The 22,544-nt window shown below is 36.1% G+C and overlaps 1 protein-coding gene across 19 annotated transcripts in view; it reads left to right on the top strand.

Moving 5' to 3' along the window:
• ABI3BP (ABI family member 3 binding protein) overlaps positions 1 to 22,544 on the top strand; it is a 162,935-nt gene that overhangs the window by 46,223 nt on the left and 94,168 nt on the right. For all 19 annotated transcript variants that reach the window (XM_082073943.1, XM_082073940.1, XM_082073934.1 and 16 more), the window contains exons 5-10: positions 3,276 to 3,457; positions 5,606 to 5,667; positions 12,258 to 12,309; positions 13,382 to 13,444; positions 14,488 to 14,583; positions 17,089 to 17,166. In XM_082073943.1, coding sequence (XP_081930069.1) covers positions 3,276 to 3,457; positions 5,606 to 5,667; positions 12,258 to 12,309; positions 13,382 to 13,444; positions 14,488 to 14,583; positions 17,089 to 17,166 — 533 coding nt within the window. The remainder of the gene's footprint in view (positions 1 to 3,275; positions 3,458 to 5,605; positions 5,668 to 12,257; positions 12,310 to 13,381; positions 13,445 to 14,487; positions 14,584 to 17,088; positions 17,167 to 22,544) is intronic.

Genomic DNA, 22,544 nt, shown 5'->3' with positions numbered 1-22,544 from the left:
AGGTTAAAATAAATTCTCACCCAGTGTAAGTGGTTGTGCTACCTTCTTGCTGAAACATTGAACTAGCATTCACAGCTGTGAATAGCATTCCTAGGACTATTCCAATTGCACTTTACTTGAATAGCATATTACTTTCATATTAGCTATTAGGACCCTGAAGTATGTCATCAGTTTTTCATATTCTTAGCTCACAGAGATAACAGGAAGTGTTTTATCTGAGAAACAGTGTGGTGTACCCCACACCCCTCCATATGAGTGTGGCTGTACTCTGTTTCAGCCTGCCTTCTATCATTTTTGGGGGGGATCTATGCAGACATTTCTCACAACATTTACAATCCAGAAGAAACAGTTTTGCAGCTTCTGATAGAAATAGCAGGCCAGCTGTGCAAATTTTGTGTGCGTATGTCACTGCCACAGGGGGATGAATATACGTGAGTGGTGACTGGATTTTACTGCTTTCTCGTGTCTTCAATTATATGTGTTGATTGTTTGATATTTCATTTCTTTTCTGAAAGGAAGATCTGAAAAATGGAGAAACTAAAATGACAACAAAATTTAATCAGTAGAATTTTCTCAGGCAGGCACTGAAATTGCACTGTATTTGGCAGCCTGGTTTAACAATTAATTGTTCTTTGTTGACAAAACTTGGCATTTTTGAATTCATACTCTATAAACAATGATTGCATGTTGTTTATAATTTGGATATTTTTAATCCTCAGATAATTGTGACTTGCAAATTATAAAATGGAACTTAATTTTGGCTGCTTTTAGTTGAAATGGTTGAGGAAATTCTATCATCTCAGTCAGTGTTTTTAATACTCATCATGGCAAGTTTCCACTGAAATAATTACACCCTTGGTGAAGTTTTTACTGGCTTGGAAATCTTGGAGTTGAGAGCACATTTCTTCTATTCTATATGTTTCTAATGGCACAGTTTTGCACAACGATGAAAATCATCTTGTCAGATTTTTAATAGTCTTGGTTTTTAGTGAAAGATTTTTTTGACATGTTCTTGATATTTTAAGTCATGTTACAGAGAGGGAATTTTCAGGTGTGGAGACAGTATTCAGAACATTTTCTACCTTAGAAGCAAGTGGGAGCAGCCACTTAAAAGTCTATTCATTATGAAGAAGTTTTTAATGGGGTTTCTCATGCAGCTGTTCATTTAGACTGTCAAATAACTGAAATGAATCAGTACACTGTTTTCTTTCCGTCACATACAATAACTTTATTTCTACCCCATTCAACTAAAACAGGAAGGAAAAGGTAAGGATGAAGATGAAAACAAATGACATTTCCTCTTTCAGGCAAGCTAGGAAGAATGTGACTGCTCCTACCTGCGATTCGCATTTTGATCATAGATCTACCTATACCTATTCTAAGTCTCTCATCAAGAGACTGTACAGGGTCCAGCAAGATTCATTTATGTTGCAGATGGGATTTGTTTGTTACTTTTGTGTCCTTTGCAAGATAGTGACAGAGATTTCAAGTAAGCTTTTCTTATCTGTCAATAGTGGTATGAATATGTATTAAAGGATTAAGACGATAAAGGACAATAAATTTTCCTCATCTTAGTGTTGCCAATAGTTTCTCATTAAAAACATTATTTGCCAGTAAAAATAGTATTCTAATTAGATCTTATATTGCTTGACTTACGAAATTTGAGTAGATCACATCCCACAGAAGTAAGGATGCAGATTATTACTTGGTACTCCAGGAATCAGTAAGAAGAGAGAGGATATTCTCTACTTATCACATTTCTTTCCTTTCCAAGATTTGAGTTAGACTATTGCTTGTTTTGAATGTGAAGTAGTACAGCTAATGAAGAGAATTATGTGAGCCAACATAAATATTAATTTTGTAACCTGGCAGAATACCTGAATGAGCTGAGTTGTAGGAACTAAAACAGAAGAACCTATGCTTTTGGTGCCAAAAAACCAAATTTGACATTTATGAGACAAAACGTGTAAACAAAGGGAATCTTTGTGTATGAAAATATTTTCCATGATTGGTGCTTGCCTTGTCTTAGGTTGTGTTTTAATAATGAAGTAGGAATTTCCCTGTACTCAACAGTCATCTTTCACATTGCTCTTCTGTAACTTTGGCAAAAGAAGATTTATGCATTGACAGTATTATATTTGGTCCATTAAGTCATTTTAATGTGGACCTTACGCGTTGGTATATTTTCAGGTGACAAAAGAACTTTTCAAACATGTTTTCTTAATGTCCCTGCCTTTTTCTCCATATATTTTCCTATATAATACCTGGATTAAATTTCACAACCCAGATTTCTTCTTATTTTTGTTCTGAATCATTCTCGGGCACAAACCTGGGGGTTTAAAGTTCTGTTTCTTAATTTTTCATTATTTCAACTAATGTAAATATAAGGCGGATATGGACAGTGGTTATTTTTTTTATGTTATGTGTAACTGTTTTCAGTAATACTTGAATTAAAAGTTGCCAAATCTCTCTGAGATTTGTTTGTACAAAAACAGAAAACCCCACCCCATTCTGGCAGTGATACCATAAGTATATTGAAAATGAGGCTGTAGCAGGCAGTGGATTCTTTGTGCTGTAACTCTCACCATTTACACTGCGTTGTTTTCTATTGGTTAGAATCACAGTCGTACGTTTTCAGGGTGGTGCTGCTTGACTGAATTGGGCAATTTCTGTAGAAATGCTTTTTAATTTCATAATCTTTTAGCATTCATCACGTTATTGATTTAAAGTGCTGAAAATAATGTCTTGCTTTACTTTCTTGTTTGAAGTGTGGGCAATGCATAATGGGATCACTGAATGAGGAATGTATCACATAAATGTCAACTATTACTGGTTTTCCCTTGGGAATATTTTTGGACTAATTTTGAGGGGAACACCTTCCCCTGGACAGAAGATTTTTGAGAAATTGGTTGAGCCTTCCTGACTAATAGACTCATGATTCAATTGACTAGTACTGGCAAGCATCAGACTCACATAAACTACTTACATAATGACCTTGCAGTTTGTGGTCAGAACCACACACATGGTTTGTGAATAAGGAGACTTGTCTTTTGCTCTTTATATAATTCTCCTAATGTTGGGGTCTGTATGATGGGGAGCGTCTATGTATCTAGGAGATTACTGGGGAAAGATATAGCTTTTCTGATATTTGATAACCATAAGGGGCCAGAAAGAACAAAAACAATGGTGGGTAGAAGTCATTCTAGAAATTCCTGACAAAAATGGCTGTAGTGAGTTTCTTTGTGATTTGTTTGTTTGTTTTTTTGGTGGAGCAGGTTCTATACAGTTCGCTACAGAGAAAAGGATAAAGACAAGAAATGGGTGTTTCAGCTTTGTCCAGTTACAGAGACGGTGGTGGACAATCTGAAGCCAAACACAGTTTATGAATTTGGAGTTAAAGACAACGTAGAGGATAGTATTTGGAGCAAGACTTCCAATCATAAGATAGTTCTGTCTAGTAAGTATTTGGCAACAGTTAAACAAATAACTATTCAGTTTGACAGTATTTTTTTCCTCTGTTGTGGTATTACTTGAAGTAAGCTGCTAATCAGGTTTTAATTGTTTAAATGCTATCCCTTATGCCCCTAACAAATTCTTATAGGTATTAGTGAAACTAGAAATAGTTGTATTTGAAAACTTACCACCTACTCTTCTGAAAGGAAGGGAATAAAGAATGCATAGTGTTTATAGTTTAATACTGTGTTTGAGACTTACTGAAATGTCCGTCATCAAATCTGCCCTTTGTATATAATGTATTTCAAAATGCTGTGCCTTATAGACACTACACATTGTTAATAGGCCAGAAGGATCATTCTTTTATGTTATAGAGACAGACTGAGTTGGGTTGACAGATACTTTTTTGTAAGAGTTCATATTCTATTTAAATGGGACTTCTTTCCCCTGGAATGTAGGCTTGTGTATTCAGCAGGTGCTTCTGCAGCAACTAAATCCAGGGAGTTTGCTATTCCCCTGTATGTCTACATTCTGGTCTACTGGTAAAGTATCTTCCAATTGGAAAGCTGGCAGCACCTTTCTGATTCAAGCCTTTCATATTGTCATTGCATAGGAGGTAGACAGAGAAACTATGGGCAGTAAACAGAGAATAAACATTTATTATAAATTTGTAACCATCTGTCTGCATAGGAGTTTACTAATAGGCACAAATGACCACTTATTTCTGGTTTAACTTACCATCTTGTAGCAACTCACGGTCTTTTTCTACATAATTAGAAATATCTTAACCTGAATCGAACTCATTCACTGTGCATTTTCTTTCCTTAGTGAAGAATATATTTAAATTAGTATAATCTGCAATTCCTGTCGCATGGTCTTGTATTTGTTGAATCCACAGAACCATTTTTTTACATACTAAACACATTGGGAGGGGTTGGGAAGAGAATCTGGTTTTAATTCATGATTTGAAAAAGACATAAAAGACATGGCAAATATTCAACATTTATTTAATGAAAATTTAGCAAAAGAGATGAAAGTAGATTATTTCTGACCATCTTAACATGATTTTCTCATGAAGTCAGTGTGAAACTTTTGTCAGTTTTCCCTTGTCTTTAGGCCAATAGTAGGTACTGTTTCTGAGAAGTATCAAGCACTTTGAAAGATTTTTTTTCAGAATAATGTACCAAAATGTGTCTCTCAATTCATATTTATAGTTGATTTTTTTTCTATTCCTTATCAGTTTTGGATGGCATTGTGAAGGAATATGCTAACATTTAGCTTGATTCTTGCTTACATGCCTGTCAATGCAAAGGGAGGAGAAAAGTCTGAAGGTGAAAGATGCAGAGAAAGTTTGCAGCATCATGCTACAATACAGGAAGTGCTGGCAGGGACTGGTTTTCCTCTGTATGTAACAGCTGCATCACAAGAATCTTCTGATATGTAGAAGCTATGAGAAAGAAAAAAAAAAAAAAAAAACAAACAAAAAAAACCCAAGAAACAAAGCAAACAAAACAAAATAAAACAAAAACAAAACAACACTAAGAAAACTAAGACAAACATTTCAGATATGAAGCCCATGGGTTACTCTGTTCATATGTTGAGACAAAGGAAACCATGTCAGAGACAAAGATAAGTGGTATGCCTGCTCTGTATTGCCAGTGCTAAATGTGTATTTCTATCAGAAGAGTGCACTTAAAAGCAAGACTAACTATTGGAAAACAAAAAACATGCTGCTTTTAGCCAGTCCTAGTACCAGCCTGACTAGTGGGATGCAGAAATTCCTCTTTCAAGTTTCTTCCTTGCATGTTAGTGTTGTGGTTATATTGATTTTTTAAAGAATCCTCTTAGGCACCTCTAACATCTCCTTTCTAAATCCCGAAGGGCGCTTCAGCTCTCTCACCTCCTGTTTTAAAACAACCAGGGTACATTTCATTTCCTCTCTGTCAAAATATGAAGGGGAGGCTTTGCAGATTAATTAATTAATCTGGATAAAGAGAACCAAACAAAATTGTCACATAGTGTGTTTTTATAACCGGCAATTAAATCCTCTAACTTTCTTAGCTGTTGAAAAAGGTGAATAAACTTGATTTGCATTCCTTTGGACAAAAGAAAAAGTAAATCTGTGTATTTATTTCTCTTTCTGTCAAATCAGGTAAAAAAATAAATGGACACCTCCAGAATATGTACAAGTTGGTACCTAATGCCCAAACACAGGTATGCAAAATTGTCTTATTTTATTTTTTATACCAGATTTCTAGTTTATATGGTCAAGGTTTTGCTTCTCCATTAAAGTGATAAAGAGATTATGGCCTCAAATTGTAATTAAAAAAAAAATCTGTTTAAGACTAAATACTGTAAGGAGAAGCATTTATATGTGTGTATTGAAAAAGTGATTGAGAACTGTAGGCAAGATGGTTTCTGTATGTGGATTCTAACAATTAAAATTTGCTTATCCTTTTGTAGTGTTCAGTTTTGTTAACTTGTGATAGTTGTGGTGGTCAGTTCATTTTGTGATAAGGTAGTATTGTTGTTTTATAGACTAATCTTGTGTATACTAATGTGTTCTAAAATCATTAGTCATCCCATTGAATTCACTAATAGTTCTTACATGCAAGGCAAGTGTTTGCAAAACAAGAAAAAGCTAGAAAGGGCAATTAAATGTACTTATTGAGATTACTAGGCAGTTCATCAAATTTTTAGAATTTTTAACTGTTTCATCAAAGCATTTGAAGATTTTTTTTTAAATAAGTAGGTAAATATAAACATTTATTTATTTCCTATTTTTTTTTCTCATCTGGCATTTGCCATAACACCTATCAAACAAGCATGGGTGGATTTCATATGTTTGTGGATTTACATACACAGATACCTGGCGAGAGGGGGTCAAGGACAACAGAAAGAGCTTTTTCCAATACATGGCAGATAAAACTAACACCAAAGGCAATGTAGGCCCACTGATGAACGAGGTGGGTGCCCTGATGACAGAAGATAGAGAGAAGGCAGAATTACTGAATGCCTTCTTTGTCTACTCTGCCAGAGGCTGTCCTGAGGAGCCCCGTACTGCTGAGGCCCCAGAGGAAGGCAGGGCAATGGAGGAGTTTGCCTCAGTTGATGAGGACTGGATTAGGGAGCAATTAGGCAATCTGGACATCCATAAATTCATGGCTCCAGATGGGATGCACCCGTGGGTGCTGAGGGAGCTGGCTGAGGTCATTGCTGGACCACTCTCCATCATCTTTGCCAAGTCTTGGGAAACAGGAAAGGTGCCTGAGGACTGGAGGAAAGCAAATGTCACTCCAGTCTTCAAAAAGGGCAAGAAGGAGGACCCAGGTAACTATAGATCGGTCAGCCTCACCTCCATCCCTGGGAAACTGATGGAACAACTTATGCTTGGTGCCATCTCAAGGTGTATCAAGGATAAGAGGGTCATTAGGGGCAGTCAACATGGCTTCACCAAGGGGAAGTCATGCTTGACCAACTTCATTGACTTTTATGAGGACGTAACAAGATGGAGGGATGATGGCAGAGCGGTGGATGTGGTCTACCTTGACTTCAGTAAAGCATTTGACACAGTCTCCCACAGCATCCTCACAGCTAAACTGAGGGATTGCGGGTTGGACGATCGGATAGTGAGGTGGACTGTGAACTGGCTGAAGGAAAGAAGCCAGAGAGTAGTGGTCAGTGGGGCCGAGTCTAGCTGGAGGCCTATATCTAGTGGAGTGCCTCATCTAGGTGTTCCTGCTCCGGCAGGGGGTTTGGACTAGATGATCTCTTGAGGTCGCTTCCAACCCCTAACATTCTGTGATTCTGTGATACTTTTTCTTCCAAGAGCTGAAGCAGGAATGAAAGATCTGTAGACCGAAACTGTTAGTTGACTAGTTTTGATATATAGTGAAAACCAGACATTTTATTCATAGCTTTTGAGCATTACCTCCTCTTCTATGAGATTAAATTGGTTTCCTCATATTTCCTTTCCTTAATTTTTCAGAAAATTGCAAGTTTCAGCAGCTAATCTTCTTCATGAGGTAGACCATGGGAAAAGTTGTAGAAATTCTTGTTACTTCAGACATTTTAAAGAGTTGCCCCATGAGTGATAATTATTATAGGAGAACAATCTGTTCTTCACAATTCTCTTCTGTCTCTGATTTTCCAAATGTTTTCATGGTAGGAAATGGTCATGTATGGTTTCTCATTGTTCCCTCTTCATATTGTACTGTATTGTAAACAGTCTGTAATTTCCAGGCCTCAAATTCCTTCAGGAATCGAACTGCAGTCTATTACATACATTTCCTTGTAGGAATAATTAGGTATTCATTTAGGACAGTAATACTTTAATTATAGCATTACATACAGAGAGCAGTGTAATGCTTAAGTTATTGGAAACATGGTCATGTCTCACATTCAAGAGAAAATGTTTTATCTGTGAGTAAGATGAAGCCAGTTGATTAAGTACTCGTGAAGGTCCTCATCTCATTCTGTTGTTGATGAAATCAACATTACTGTTCTTCCCATTGGTCCCACAAGTGTCTTTAAAGTTACATGTGATAGCCCAAAATCAGGTAATTCATTCTGGCATCAGGAGTGCAAGCTGAGTTCCTTTCTTCCTCTTAGCAAACCATGTGTGCCAGGACCCTGACTCTGTTACATCGCTTCTGTGAAAGTGGGGTTTCTATTTATGCAAGAGATGTCCTGAGAAAGTGAGCTAGAACACTTTTCCAAATATTTGCACAGCTTAAGCAGGAAAGGAGGACTGGAGCCAACATCAAGTCTTTTTAGTCAGCTTCACAGGGCTTAGCTCCAGAGTAGTACTGCTTTATCACCCTCCACAGAAATATAGTGAAAACATTCCGTTGATCATTCTAACAATTCTCTTATCATTTTCATTTTAATGGTGCAAAAAGCCATAAAACTAAGGCTGGGAAGCAGATAGTGGTAAGCTCCTGCGTTTATGTTATTACTTCAGTTTCCACAGTATCATGCGGGTTTGTTTCAGTGTTGCAACGCATCATCAGTGCAAAGCCAGAAAGAGTGTTATTTAGACCGAGCTTTGTTTGCTCTTTATTTTCCTCCAAAGACACAATTGGCTCACATCAGCATGGTTCTAACTCTTCTCTGTAAGGGGATGTTTTTAGAGGCTGTTTATTAAAGCAACATTACTGATCCATCTAGTCATTCTGCCCTTTCAACATTGGTCACATATCAGCTTGTGTTTCTTTTGGCCGGTTCATCCTTTAAGTTTGACTGAACTCCTGGGGCTGTGTGAGCTACAACTAATAAGAGAGGGGAAGAAAAGGAGAATTCTATGTTTTCCCTTCATAAACAAGGGGTGGTGGTAGGGTGGAGATGATGCAGTAGTAATTAATTTCCTCTTCTGTCTGACCAAGTTCCTGTAATTTCATAATGTCAATCTGAAAGGTGGGGTCCTCCTCAATTTTGAGTGGCTACAAAAAAGATGGAGACTCCCTTTTTACAAGGAGTCAAATGGAAAAGATGAGGTGCAACAGGTACATGTTACTCCTGGGGAGACTCTAGTTGAACACAAGAGGAAAATTTATCACGATGAGAACAATCAGCCATTGGAATAATCACCCCAGGGATGTGGTGGATTCCCCATCATTGGACATTTTTGAGTTTCAGCTGGACAGGGTGCTGGGCCATTTTGTCTAGACTGTGCTTTTGCCAAGAAAGGTTGGATCCTTGTATTCCTTTCCAACCTGGTATTCTGTGATTGTATGGTTTTCCCAGCCAACAAACAGGACACTTAGCTTCTATGATTTGTTAAACTCTGGAAGAAAACATGCCTGCTCTTCCAAATTTTTTCCAGTCCAGGCTGACTCTTATGGTCTCTTGAGGAATCTCTTACATATGTGCCAGTTATTTGTGGCTTTTGGAGTACTGGAATAGAAGAGAGGCAGAAAGAACAAATGTCTCTTAAAGTGCTCTTGCTATATGCCATCTGACAGAATGTCTGATAACTGCAGTTCTTTATGCAATATGCCATGGGTATACAGTCAGGAATTAAGGTGCCTAACAGTATAATTTATGTCTCTATTTTTCCTCTGAAATTAAGAAATACCTTATTTGCCATCTTCATTCATGGAGATGCCACAGTCATTTTAATAACTAATGTTCCTAATACCTATATGCTTTATATTCTCTGTCTCAAAAATAGTAGTGCCATTCCTACAGATGATATGTTGATGTTTTTGAAATAGTTTGCCCAAGTAGTAAATTTTACTAGACATAGAAATAGCTGAAGTAGTCTCTTTCTCGAGACTGAGAAAGAGGGGATTGACAATACCACAGAAGATTTCAAGTGCAGCACATGCAGATTTGTGCAGGGTAAGCAGTGTAATTACAGCAGCTGTGGAACACAGATTTAATGTCAATGATTTGTTCTTGAGTGAGAAACTAAATTTTGAATGTATTGTAATGTGTTTAGCATTTTCATATTGTTGTCATTACTGTCATCCACTCATTCAACAAATAAAGGATGCTTTTGTAAGAACCTTTTACTAGTAAAAGGACTGATAATAAGTTCCGCACTTGAGTTACACAAGTGCTCACTACAGCTTGAGAGCTGTTTATTTGATGTTAGGGCTCCTGACAAGAAATACAAAAAAATGAACACCTTCTTCTGATAAGCGCACTTCATCCCGCTTGTTAGTTGCATGAATTGCATGGTTACTTCAAAAGCTAATCAGCTGCAACAATTTTTTCACTAGATCGCAAAACAGAAAGGTAAGCCTTTTTAATAATAAAGGAAAAAGAGTAAGCAATAAAAAAGGAAGGTTATTTTATATCTTTCATTAATGATAATGTTTGAAACCTCCATTTAATTTCAAACCATGTTCATGCAAAACTGTTAGTAGGTAGCAGAAAGTAACGGCTTTCATAGAATAGAACCACAGAATCATTCAGGTTGAAAAAGACCTCTAAGATTACCGAGTCCAACTGTAAACCTAACACTGTCAAGTCCACCACTAAACCATTTCCCTAAGAACCTCATCTATGTGTTTTTTAAACACCTCCAAGGATGGTGACTCAACTACTTCCCTGGGCAGCCTGTTCCAGTGCCTGACAACCTTTTCCATGAATAAATGTTTTCTAACATCCAATCTAAACCTCCCCTGGCACAACTTGAGGCCATTTCCTCTTGTCCTATCACTTGTTACTTGGGAGAAGAGACCAACACCCTCCATGCTACAACCTCCTGTCAGGTAGTTGTAGAGAGTGAGGTCTTTTCTCCAGGCCAAACAGCCCCAGTTCCCTCAACTGCTCCTCATCAGATTTGTGTTCCAGCTTCATTGCCCTTCTCTGAACTCTCTCCAGCACCTCAATTTCTTTCTTGTCATGAAGGGCACAAAACTGAACACGGGATTCAAGGTGGACCCTCACCAATGCTGAGTACAAGGGGATGATCACTTCCCTGATCCTGCTGGCTACACTATTCCTGATACAAGCCAGGGTGCTGTTGGCCTTTTTGGCCACCTGGGCACACTGCTGGCTCATATTCAACCAGCTGTTGACCAACACCCCCAGATCCTTTTCCACCAAGCAGTTAAATCTCATGCAATTGGCCTTCATAGAATAAACAACCTCCATTCATTCCACTGAGGAAAGAACCATCTCACTTGTTTGGATTTGCCTTCTTCCAGCTTCTTAGACTTTGGTATGTGTTTGATGTGTACCCAACATTCGCTTTTAAAGCTTCTTTTTAATATCTACAATAGAGCAAAAATCTTTGTCATCAAATGCTGAATTTTCATGCAAGTGTTCTTTCATATGAAGTAGACCGGATGTCATGAAGTACAAAATGAACATTAAATGATTCTGACTTTACTGGTGTACATTTGACATGGAGAGCTAGTTTGAGTTACTTTATTTATTTCTTTCTTGTAACTCAGATATAACTCAAAAAAAAAAAGAAAATCCACTTTTGGGGATTTAGCCTTTTTATATTGCTGGCATAACAGTCTTCCTCCTCTCACCACCTGAGTGTATTAAGTTTTCAGAAGTTGTTCCTAGTACCCTTGTGTGGTAGTAAATATTGATTTATAATGTTTGGGAGCAGCTGTGTTCTTCCTTTTAGAATATCTGGAGTCCATTCATGTGTTCCTTATTTTTATGGTATCAAAATGCTGAAAAAGATTCACACTTAGAAAAAATTTAATCTGGGTCAAAGACAAGTGAGCAGCACAAAAGTCCATGTATTTAGCATAAAATGTGAGAAGACCATTAGTGACCAGTCAATTAAACTTTGGAAACAATTTCACGAAATAAAACTACTCTGCGTTAGTCTACTTAAAGCGGACTGTTCACCTAAGACTCCTGATAGTTTACAAATGTACACCTGGTTCTGGAATAGTTTGTGTTCTAAGTATACTATTCCTGTGAATATAGTTAAATCCTGTGACCAAATTAGTAACTGTATGTGTTTCAGAGGTTTTGTTGTAGTTAAATCTCAGCTTTTCTTAGCTTTCTGGACTACTCCCAGTGAGTGCTCAAGAGATTCTTAAAAGAAAAGAGGGCTGAGGATTCCTAAGTTCTCAAATACTGTGTTTTTCTGAAGCAAAATGTCTCAAGCAGAAAAAAGGAGATCAAAATGCAATATTACTATACCGGCCCATGGGAATTGAAGCAATAACACAACTTCAGTGACTAGAGCCAGCGCCATATCCAGTGTTAACTTGAGGCAGGCATGGTATTGGATTAGAGCCCTCTATTTTTGTTACTAAGAAAGTTCAATTACTATTATAGAAGTTATCCCAAGGCTTTTTTTTCTCCCTTCACCTCTTTCTCAGCTTACACTGCGTGATAATAAGAAGTTGGTGCCTGTCACAATAATCAAACAAGGTAAATTTGTAATTTTTTTTAATTTATTCTTATGCTCTGCAAGAGTAACTTAAAACAAAAGACAAATCTGACTCTGATGTGAATGTCATGAAAGTTTTCTTTTAGAATGGGTGGAACCTTAAAAACTATAATATCCTTTAATTACAAATACTATTAAGCTGTTACTTATCTGTGTTAATAAAATGAGCTATTACATTGCATTATAAACAATGCATTAGTTGGCTCATGGAATGAATACCAATCAGTTCTGATTTCTGCCAGTATCCATTCCTTTTCTCTTTCAACTAGATTGTCCAGCCATGTTGATCGCCACGCTATGTATAACCTGATAGTCATGTGTGAAGGGCGGCAATATGGATGAGATTCATGCTGCTAAACTTCAGCTGAGTCACTGACTTAGACTTCCCTCTTCTTTCCATGGTCAGTGGAGAGGGAGATATCTACAATAGACTTAAACATGCTGCCCTTTAGAAATGCCCATTTCTCTCTAGTGGTAAGAGGTAGCACAGTAGTGTAATATTTGAAAATAAACTACATAAATGTAGCTGATAGAAAATGAGCTCCAGATTAAAACTTGATAACAGAAATGGGATTGTGAATAATTTTATGTAACAAAATCAAGCAAAATGTCTTCAAAGGCAGTTCACAGTTCAGGGATTGGAAAGCACTGGAGGATGGTGTGAAAGCAGATTATGGTAATTATTGCAATTACCATGCTGGCGTTTACTTCACATGCATCTTTTTTTAAGGCTTGTGAATGGCAGGGTAATGAGATGGCCTGGAACTAGGCTTATATTAACATAAACGTGTAATGTTATTTTTTACCAAGAATATAAAAGTGATATGCAAGTGGAGCAAAGAGATGCACCATTAAGCCATGATGTAGAGGAAACACAGTTTGCAGTCTCTTAAACTGAATGCAAATACAGAGAAGATTAGGATGGTGTCCTCATCTCTAAGTATTAAGTTGAGGCAAGATTTTCAGAATGCTGACGCTTGTCTCGGGTTTGGTTTTGTTTCTTCTTTTGGGTTTTTTAGATGCTTTTCTAATACTACTGTATTGTCTCCACAGTTATTCAAAATCGGACACAGTCGAAAACTGCAGATAGTTCTTCCCTGCCAGGAGCAATATTAGGTGACTAGAAGATATTTTTGTTATTTTTCCTTCTATTTGGCTGAAAATTAGAACTGTGTAAATACTTCTAATTTTCTTAATCTTGCTGTTTTTTTTTTTGCATATCAAAGAGTATTTTGCAGCTGGTTCAGATGATATTTGTTATGTTTTATGGTGGTACAGATGGTTTGAGGATGATGTGGCCTGGGGGAAATAGAATAATTTCATTGTTATAGTATTTAAAAGAAGACAGTGTCACTGTTTAAACCAAGAACTTCTTTCCTACTTCAAGTAAAGTTTTGTGTCAAAGATCTTACTGAGATCACAGGCTGTTCTTTTTGATTGTTTTTTAAGGCAGTACAATAACCTACCATCTACAGACACAAGCGTATACTGATATGTTAGACAATAGTGAAGTATATTATAACTTTACTTGCAATTAAAGCTTGATGTTAGGTCTCAGGGCATGACTGTTTTCCTCAAGCCACTCAGTTGCATGCTTTCTGTTCTTGATTGACCTATAAGAATACACAGTATTGTCTTAGAACGTAACAATAGGGAAAAGTCTATCATATAGTGTTTAGTGTGAAATAGATGGGAAAGGCTCACTGCATCATGCACTTTGTGACCAATTTATTCCTGGGTTCCAGAAGTTGTTTTATATATATTGCAATACTTTATTTAACTACGTAACATTTGGCTAAAGTTTGCTTTGTGTGAGTTTTACTGTATTGATGTAAATCAAACAGATGTTTGGCATTGAGTCTTCTTGGCCCACCAGACACAATATCCCAGAGTCTGATGCTGCAGTACTCCAGGGCTGTATGCTCCAGTATTGAACTGATTTCAATCCTGATTAATCATGAAATGGTTGTAATACAACACAGTGAGTGGTGTAAAGGGGAAATAGCACCAAATGGGACTGATGATTACCTAACAGAACTAACTCATTTCCCAGATACTCAGATTAAACTCCAGGTAGTTCAGCAATAGTTGCTCACATATCTCGGGAGTGTGTATTTTTCATCTCTTCTGGAATTAATGGCACACATCTTTCTGTGTAGTGCACCTTATTGTTCCAGGTCTCAATGAAACTCAGCAGAAACTTCCCCCTCTCCTGCCAATAGATGACAGACCTCAAGCATCCAGGAAAAAACTGGGTAAGCAGAAATGAACTGAGCTTGTATTGTTTGTGAGCAGTATCAGAAGCATAGTGATGTGAGCTTGGACTTACAAGGATTCATAGAAGTCAACTTATTTTAAAACATCTGAACAGTTTTTTAAGGTATTTCAGAGCTATTTAAAAGAATGTGTAGTAGCTTTGATCCAAAGAGGAAAGAAGATAAACCAGTGGTGTTTATGGTCTTTAGGGCTTTGTTTTGTTTTACAATATAACTTATTTTTTTCATAGGTTATATCTTTCAATATACCTGTTTAAAATGGACATTTGTGTATCCATTTGAAAGATCCAATTTTCAGTGAATTTTAATGATATGAGTTCTGGCTTGAGTATATGTGAGAAATTGTTTCACTAAGAGATTCTTATTATTATCTGTAATTGAATCCATTAAAAAAAATGGTAGCCAGAAATCAGAACATTTCAGTGGAGATTTCCTGTGTATTTTGTAGATATGCCTGAAACCTGCAGGAGAAAGATTAATTGAGGCTTTTTTTTTAAGGTCCGTAAACTAGCACATCATCTGCAAATAGCTTAGTTGTGGAGAATAGAGTTCTGGAGCTGATGACTTTTGGCTTGGCTAATCTTAATACTTAATGTGAACTCCAAACAACTGGGTCAGATATTTTTTTTCCATTCTTCTCGTTTGTTTAATTTATTCTGTCACTCAATTGCTGGCCATAGCACATTCTCAGACTGTCATGCTTTGCAGTGAGAAAACATCAATGCTTATTCCTGTTAAAATGCTGTGTACATGTAAGGGCACGGCTACACAGTGGAATAATAGTTGAATGTGTTTGAACCAAGGCTGAGTTCCTCAAAGAATTGTATCTGGAAGTATCTGGCAGCATTTGACAGACAAGTATTGCTAGCATCATCTATGGCTACCAAAAATTTAAGTAAAGTGGAAAAACTTAATTGCACTGTTTACATTACAGAGCATTGCTGGTTTGCAATCATGATGACAAAATTGACCACATCGTTAACTTGATTACTACCATTTTCTTTGAACAGCAAGCAGAGAAAACAAGGTGTTTATCGTTACTAGATTGGTTTTAACGTGTATATAAAGAGTAGATAACAAAGGCACCATTAAAACTCAGTAGACCATATTTTGACAAATCCATTTTTAATACCACTTACTTTTAGTAAACCATATATTAAGATCTCCAGTATCATTTCTGGACTACGGTATCTAGAATATTTATATTTAGTTTCATTTTCTACCAGTAAAATTATATCTTTCCACAGGAAAACAATGTCGTGTTTTCAGAGAGGTCATAGGGCTCAGTAGTGTGTGTAGTAGAATGTGACTATGAGCAAAAGATGAGGAAAAAATGAAGGTAGCATGAGCTTTGCTAGAGATGTCCGACTTTCTCAGTTCACTGTGCATAGAACTTGAACTTCTAAATTTCAGTGTTCTGATATGTCTAAAATAGGTAGCTGGTGTGATGCCAGTTTGGAGCCACCCTTTGTGTTAGATTATGCAAACACCTTGGTGAAAATAACCAGGGCAGACAAGTGATGTTTTGTTTTATTCTGTTTACTGTGTGTTCCTTACCAGAGAACATGAAGTACGTGGGTGTACACACAAGGGACTACTGGATTTCAAAGGAGTGTATTAATAAAACAGGGAAGAGTCATTGCTTGGAAAACAAAAATACTCTGAGAAATAACTTGATGTATAAAATAACTGACAAAAAGACATATTGTCTAAATCTATACAGATATCCTTCACTGATACCTGAGAATTATGTATGTCTACAATAAAATGCAATAAGGCTTATGCTGTGTGTGAAGTTGTGACTAATTATGATTTCTAAACACACTACAACTCTTCTAATTCTTTATTATTTAGAAAAGTTAAAATAATGCATCACAGAATATCATATTTATGGAATTCCAAATTTTTTTTTTGTTTATTTAGTCAAAAAACTTACTGTGTTTTGTGTGGGTTTTTTTGCTGTTACTGTAATTACCACTGTAACCACTGTTACCACTGTTGTTACCACTGTAATTATTAGAGGTAATGTAAAGGAAAATAAGGACATAACTACTGTGACATTTGCATAGTATTTGAAAATTTATTAGATTATCATATAACCCTTAGAATTATATTACATCTTTGAATTTTGAAGAGCGTTTTTGCTGTTAATGCTCAAAAGCTAGACAAATGGAAAACAGTGAAAACTATTTTGCAGTGTGAAAGTAATTATTTGTAAGGCATCAAATTCCTTCCTGTAAAATTTACTTTAAAGTAATCTTTTAATGAAGAAAATTATGCCAAAAATGCATGTGTTTAACATAGCTAGATTGATGCTTGTACTGATTGTGCAGTGGAAGTTCATGGATTCCTAAAGGTATTCAGCTTTCCAGATTTATTCATGTTGGTTTACTTTGGCAAACTGAAATAGGACAAAAATAAATCTGTAGTAGAATAGAGCAGACACAGCTTTGCAATTACTCTCCAATGTCTCTGTCCCTTCAGCTAAGAATGAAACTCGAGTATGGCCTGCTGAATCCAAAACACCAGAAGTTCAAGAAATCTCCCCACAGACCCTCCCAGGTAATGAAAACTCTGGTTTTAGAAACTGCATGGGATATCTTTGCCAAAGATAAAAAACTAAAATTGACTCCATCTTTGTCTTGCTTAATCTGCAGTTAAAGGCATTAATTAGAAAGCAGGAGGATAATATATGTGAGTTAGTAGCCATGAGTGATAGATGTGAATAAAAATCTGAATCTAATTTTGAAGGAAAGTTTCAGATGCTACAATTGTCAGGTTTATAAAAACACTTAAAGTTAGAACCATGTCTTTGTGGAGTGCGGATACCTTGAAATTGTGAAAAATGGCAAAATAATACTTTTCTTGTGATGCACCTTGAACTTCTGGCTTTCATGAAATCTATGAAGAAGAAAAGTAGGGACAAGAGCAGGATTGTGCAAAATGCATGTATGAGATTAAGATGGAACAGTCACAGTAACAAGGTTTATTTCACAGATGGCAGAGTATGACAGCATGATGTACCATTTAATTTCAGTTTTGAACATATTAATTTTGACCAAACTCTCTCTGTGGACTTACTGGTCCTATTAAAGTGAATAGGAGCTGTTCACATCCATGGGAAAGGAATGTAAAATTTAATCCTAGACTCATATTCAAGGTTGTCTGTGAAATATATGTTAACTTGTATATTTGGAAGGCTGAAGTTTATCACCAGCTACTTGTGGTTGAAAAAAATATTGCTTATATGAAAGGACATACTCATATGCTAGTTCCTGAAACTGTTTAAAAACCTGAAGTTATATTTTAAAACTCACCAGATTTACTGCCTCCATTTGCTTAGGAAACAAGTTAGTGTAACATCAATAGACTATCAAGTTGTATGACAAGTATAGCCCTCTATTTTGACATCTCGATCTGAAGGAAAAAGGATTGGAGAGAGATAAATTGTTCAAAGCCAAATGATGAAGAGTGACTTTCCACCCACTTTATTGACCCACATTTCGGAATTGTTTAAGTAGACATATGCTTATATTCATTTTCTGTAGCTGTACTTTTGTCCTATAATTAAGACCGAAGTCTTAATTCCACTGTCATTAGAGACAATAGTTGGCTTCTGCCACTTTCTTTGATGAAATGTGAGAAAGAAGGGTTGAATGGTGGCAAGACTTTAAAATGAAAAAATAATTTGAGGAAACGATACAGCGAAGGTTTGTTTTGGTTTAGTTTAGTCATATTATGTGTTCTTGCTGGCATTACTCTATTCCATCTATAAAGAATTTCCTGGCCTGCTGAAATGGAGTTGCACGTTACTCTTTTGACATCACAAGATTCACAGAGATGCTGCCCTTAAATATAACTGCATTTATTTTATTCCTTAAGTTTATCAAACATACCATATTTTACATCATCAGACCAACTTAGTCTTTAAAACAAACAAACAAAAATGCTCTTAAAGGATATGTAGGAAATAAAAAAGATGGAGGATGAAGTAATGCAGCAAAATCATGTAATGATTGACAACCATCCGTTAGATTAAACAATCCATCATTTTTTTTCTCTGAAAATGTTTACAGAATCTTATCTTCAACTCAACACGTGTGTTTGCCAAATTCTAGTTTTAACCATCAATTTCTTTCTGCAAAACTTTCATATGGATACATCTTTTCTGTTCATCCTAAGTATTAAGAGACAAACACAGGAATTTATTATCAAAGAGGTCCCTGAAGTTTACAAGTTTAGCATATATGTGATAAACAGCTTACTTTTAATTGGAAATATGTGGATAATTTTTAAAAAAACTGTGAATAATTTTTGTTTTGTTTTAGCTTGAGATCTCTTGTGGACGTAAATTCTAATTACTAAATTATTTACCTTGTCCAAATAAATGCAGAACAAGCAATCTACAGATATTTTTTTCTAGAACTTTACCATTTTGTGAAAGTGAGAACTGAATGCATAAATTTATGTAATCTGCTCTCTCACAAAATCCTAGTCCTCAAATTTGCATTCATCTAATCAAAACACATCATTCCTTGTGCTGGAATTTACTGGTTAATCAGGTAAACAGTGTGAATCTGACACGAGGACTGATATATCACCCAAGGAGGAGAAAATCAGTCCATTCTGTTTCCTTTCCTTTGTGTTCTGTAGTTATATTTATGTACCTGGCATGCAGTAATTCTAACCATAAACAAAATCATTTCTAGACCTAGCATAGAATTATGTGTTTATGGAATGGGTTAGTGTTTCATTGCACATGATAACTATTGGCAAGTATTGTCTTTTTAGTGACAAATTATGTACAACCATTTGTTAAAAGTAAATGTATTCTTATTGCTATCACATCATTAATTATTTACTGAAATATTTAGAATAATTTTCATCTTCCACTTCATGCTTCCTCTGTGGTTTTAATTCCATGTCTCTTTTTCTGTGGTAACCGTTCCTTTCTGTCATTCTTTGTTGATCACAGCATCAGTGTCTCATGTTAAAGTATGAGTATGTCACACTACTTACATGAAAGAATTTATTCATTGTGGTTACAGTATTTCAGCTAAAGAACAAAAAAGGGAGTGGCAGGAAACAGAAATGAAAGGGAATCCTTTAAAAGAAAATATTTGAGTGTGATTTCTATCTAGCCGTTGAATATGCAAAAATAGCTTGAATACTTAGGCATTTGAGCCAAACTTTCACAAGTAACTTAAGCGAGAGATCTGACCCACTTTTGCAAGGGTTGCGTTTGAGAGACAGGTTAATATACAGGCACAATTAATTGAGTTTAGCAATAGGATCTACTTAATTCTATTTCATTCAGACTTCCCTATTTCAAAATCATACTGGATTCTTTGAATAAGGCATAGTAATTATTTGCTGCGAAAGGTTTAAGGACTGGTGCCAGAAGTGGCAACAGAACACTGATTTAAGAGTTGTGTTCTGCAGCAGCTGTTGTGTCATCAGTCATGGAAGAAGGTAAGAAATGAGCTTGAAGTAAGTGACCTAGAAGCAAATGGACCATCTGTAAAATTTCATGAGCTGGGCCACTCTTGTATTCCACTGGGTCTTTGTCAAAGGGTGTGTTTTGTGTTTTGACACAGTTTGGTAACTTTTCTGGGTGTATTTGCCAGCCAGGCACCCCATTATTTTCTTAATTTCAGGCCTCCCCTCCCTTGGCTTGCACTTCTGTGGAAAGACTGGCTAGTAAGCTCTTACATGCTTTGTTTTTGCCAGGCTTGTTAAAATATTTTCCACTTAGTACTAATTTATTCTTAACACAACAGCACAAATTCATAATGCCTGTTTTTTTTTTTTTTCTGCAATCTTTAAAATGCTGTATTATGCACCACAAACTACTACTACATTTTTTCTCTCAGATGAATAAAGTTTAAGCCTTTTTATTAACTTCACAGGGAAACTGGAGCTAACCAGCATGTAGATATATCAGCACATTCGTCTAGGATATGGTAGAACTAGTTTTTGGGGTTGGTGTTGTTTTGTTTTTGTTTTGGTTTGATTTGTTGGTTTTTTGTTTCTTTTTTTGGTTGTTTTTTTTTTTTTTTTTGTTTTTTAAAAAGGCAAGTTATTTCTTTATGTAAGGGATTGTACCAGAAATTTAACTAAGTAGTTTTGTGAAATAGGCTTGAAATGAAAAGTACCCCCTGTGAATCAAAATTAGGGTTAATGTTTAATAGGAATTGCTCCTTTGTTGCCATGTTTCTTAAGTTCTGTTCCTCCCTTCCTCCTTCTAGCCCCTGAAGGCTTACGCTTGTGCTCAAGTGGTATATTAGAAGGAGTGAGATTATTGCTTCCATCAGAAAATCTTAATTCTGGTTGTGGAGGAAGAGAGGAACATGAATGAGAGCTTCAAGAGAAATTAGAAGAAAAATAGTTTAACAAATGTTGCCTAAATGCATTCTTGCCATATTCCATGCTGTGATAGTAAAGTGACTTCCTTTGCTTGGTCATGTTAACCATTTACTTTGCAGCTACCATTGAATGAATAAATGAATACATTAAACCTAGCTTACATGCTGCCCTGGAAAAGTCAGAAGCATTTCTCTCTTTTTTTCTAATTTAGCTTTTAAAGGCCAAACTTCAGACTTCCTCTATCTTTTTTTTTTTTTTTTTACAAAAATTTCTGCTCTTGTTTCACATCATCCCTACGATGTTCTGTGCAAAGCAGAGGAGAACTTGGTTCCTTTTGTCCCAATTCTAAACATGCTTTTTTTTGTTCAGCTTGCTCAGCCAACTTAGCTGCTTCATGTGAATGTAAACCATCTGACCTCTAAAAAAACCCAAAACATAATGAATGTCTGTATTCACTTTTTGTGATGTTTGGTGAGGGGGTTTTGTGTTTATTTTGGTTGGTTGGTTGGGTTTTGTTTGCTTGCTTGCTTGGTTTTGGGGCTGTTTGGGTTTTGTTTGTGTTTATTTTTTCATGATTACATTTCACCAATAAGATATGCTAGCTTTTGAAGTATTTCTGAGGTGCTTCTGAGGTATGGTTTTGTTAGTTGCTTCTGGGTCTTTTATGGGTGATTTTTCTCCCACAAGTTTCATAGAGATAAATTGATTTAACTTCTCTGTAGAAAGAAATCCTCCTTCCACTGATGATAGTAACAGCACTCTGACTTAGTAGAAGCTGAATTGGGTCCTAGTAAGGGAGTGTCTGGAGATTCCATCTTTTGTGGCACTGAAAACCACTATACTCCAAACCAGAAAACAGTATAGTTGTTGCAACTGTAGTAGCATCTGTGTAATTATTTAGAATCCAGAAAACAGCATGTTCTCTTCAGGGAATGAAATAAGAAGCTTATAAGCCTACATGATCTGTTCTTGCATGAAGCATACTTAGGAGATTGTGGAAAAAGCATGGAGAGCATGCTGGACAAACAGAAGCAACTCTCTTCTAGTGTATTGCAAAAAGAAAGCGATCTTCTATTGAACTGAATGAATACTAAATCTTAGTACTATATTGATGCTGATCACCAATATTAAAGATCGCTTCTAAATACCAGAATGTGCTAAATATTGTACAAATTGCTCTGTGGAAGGAATTAATGTTCTTATGACATTCAAAGCTGAGACCTTACCATCCTGTGTTCCATATAAATAATCATTGTCAATTTATAACCTGAGATCACCCATCGTGTGTACTGTATGACTGAATAAACACCATGGACTTCCAGCAAGATGGACAGGAAAGAAGTGATCTTGACTTAAATACTGTAGGAATTAAATATTACGTAGAACAGCTGGAAGAGTACAATTATGCACTGGTTTATTGAAATATGGTTCAGTTTCTTATTACTAGAAAAACGAAAGAACTAAGGTATTATAGGTGAATATTTATTCTTGTCCTGCTGTGTCTTATATTAGAATGATTTTTAAAAATCCAGAATAGGAGGGAAAACATTTGTAAATACACTTCGTGATGTAAT

Source organism: Streptopelia decaocto, assembly GCF_964273445.1.
Source record: "Streptopelia decaocto genome assembly, chromosome: 1".
Lineage (NCBI taxonomy): Eukaryota > Metazoa > Chordata > Aves > Columbiformes > Columbidae > Streptopelia > Streptopelia decaocto.
This window is presented reverse-complemented; position numbering and strand designations above follow the sequence as displayed.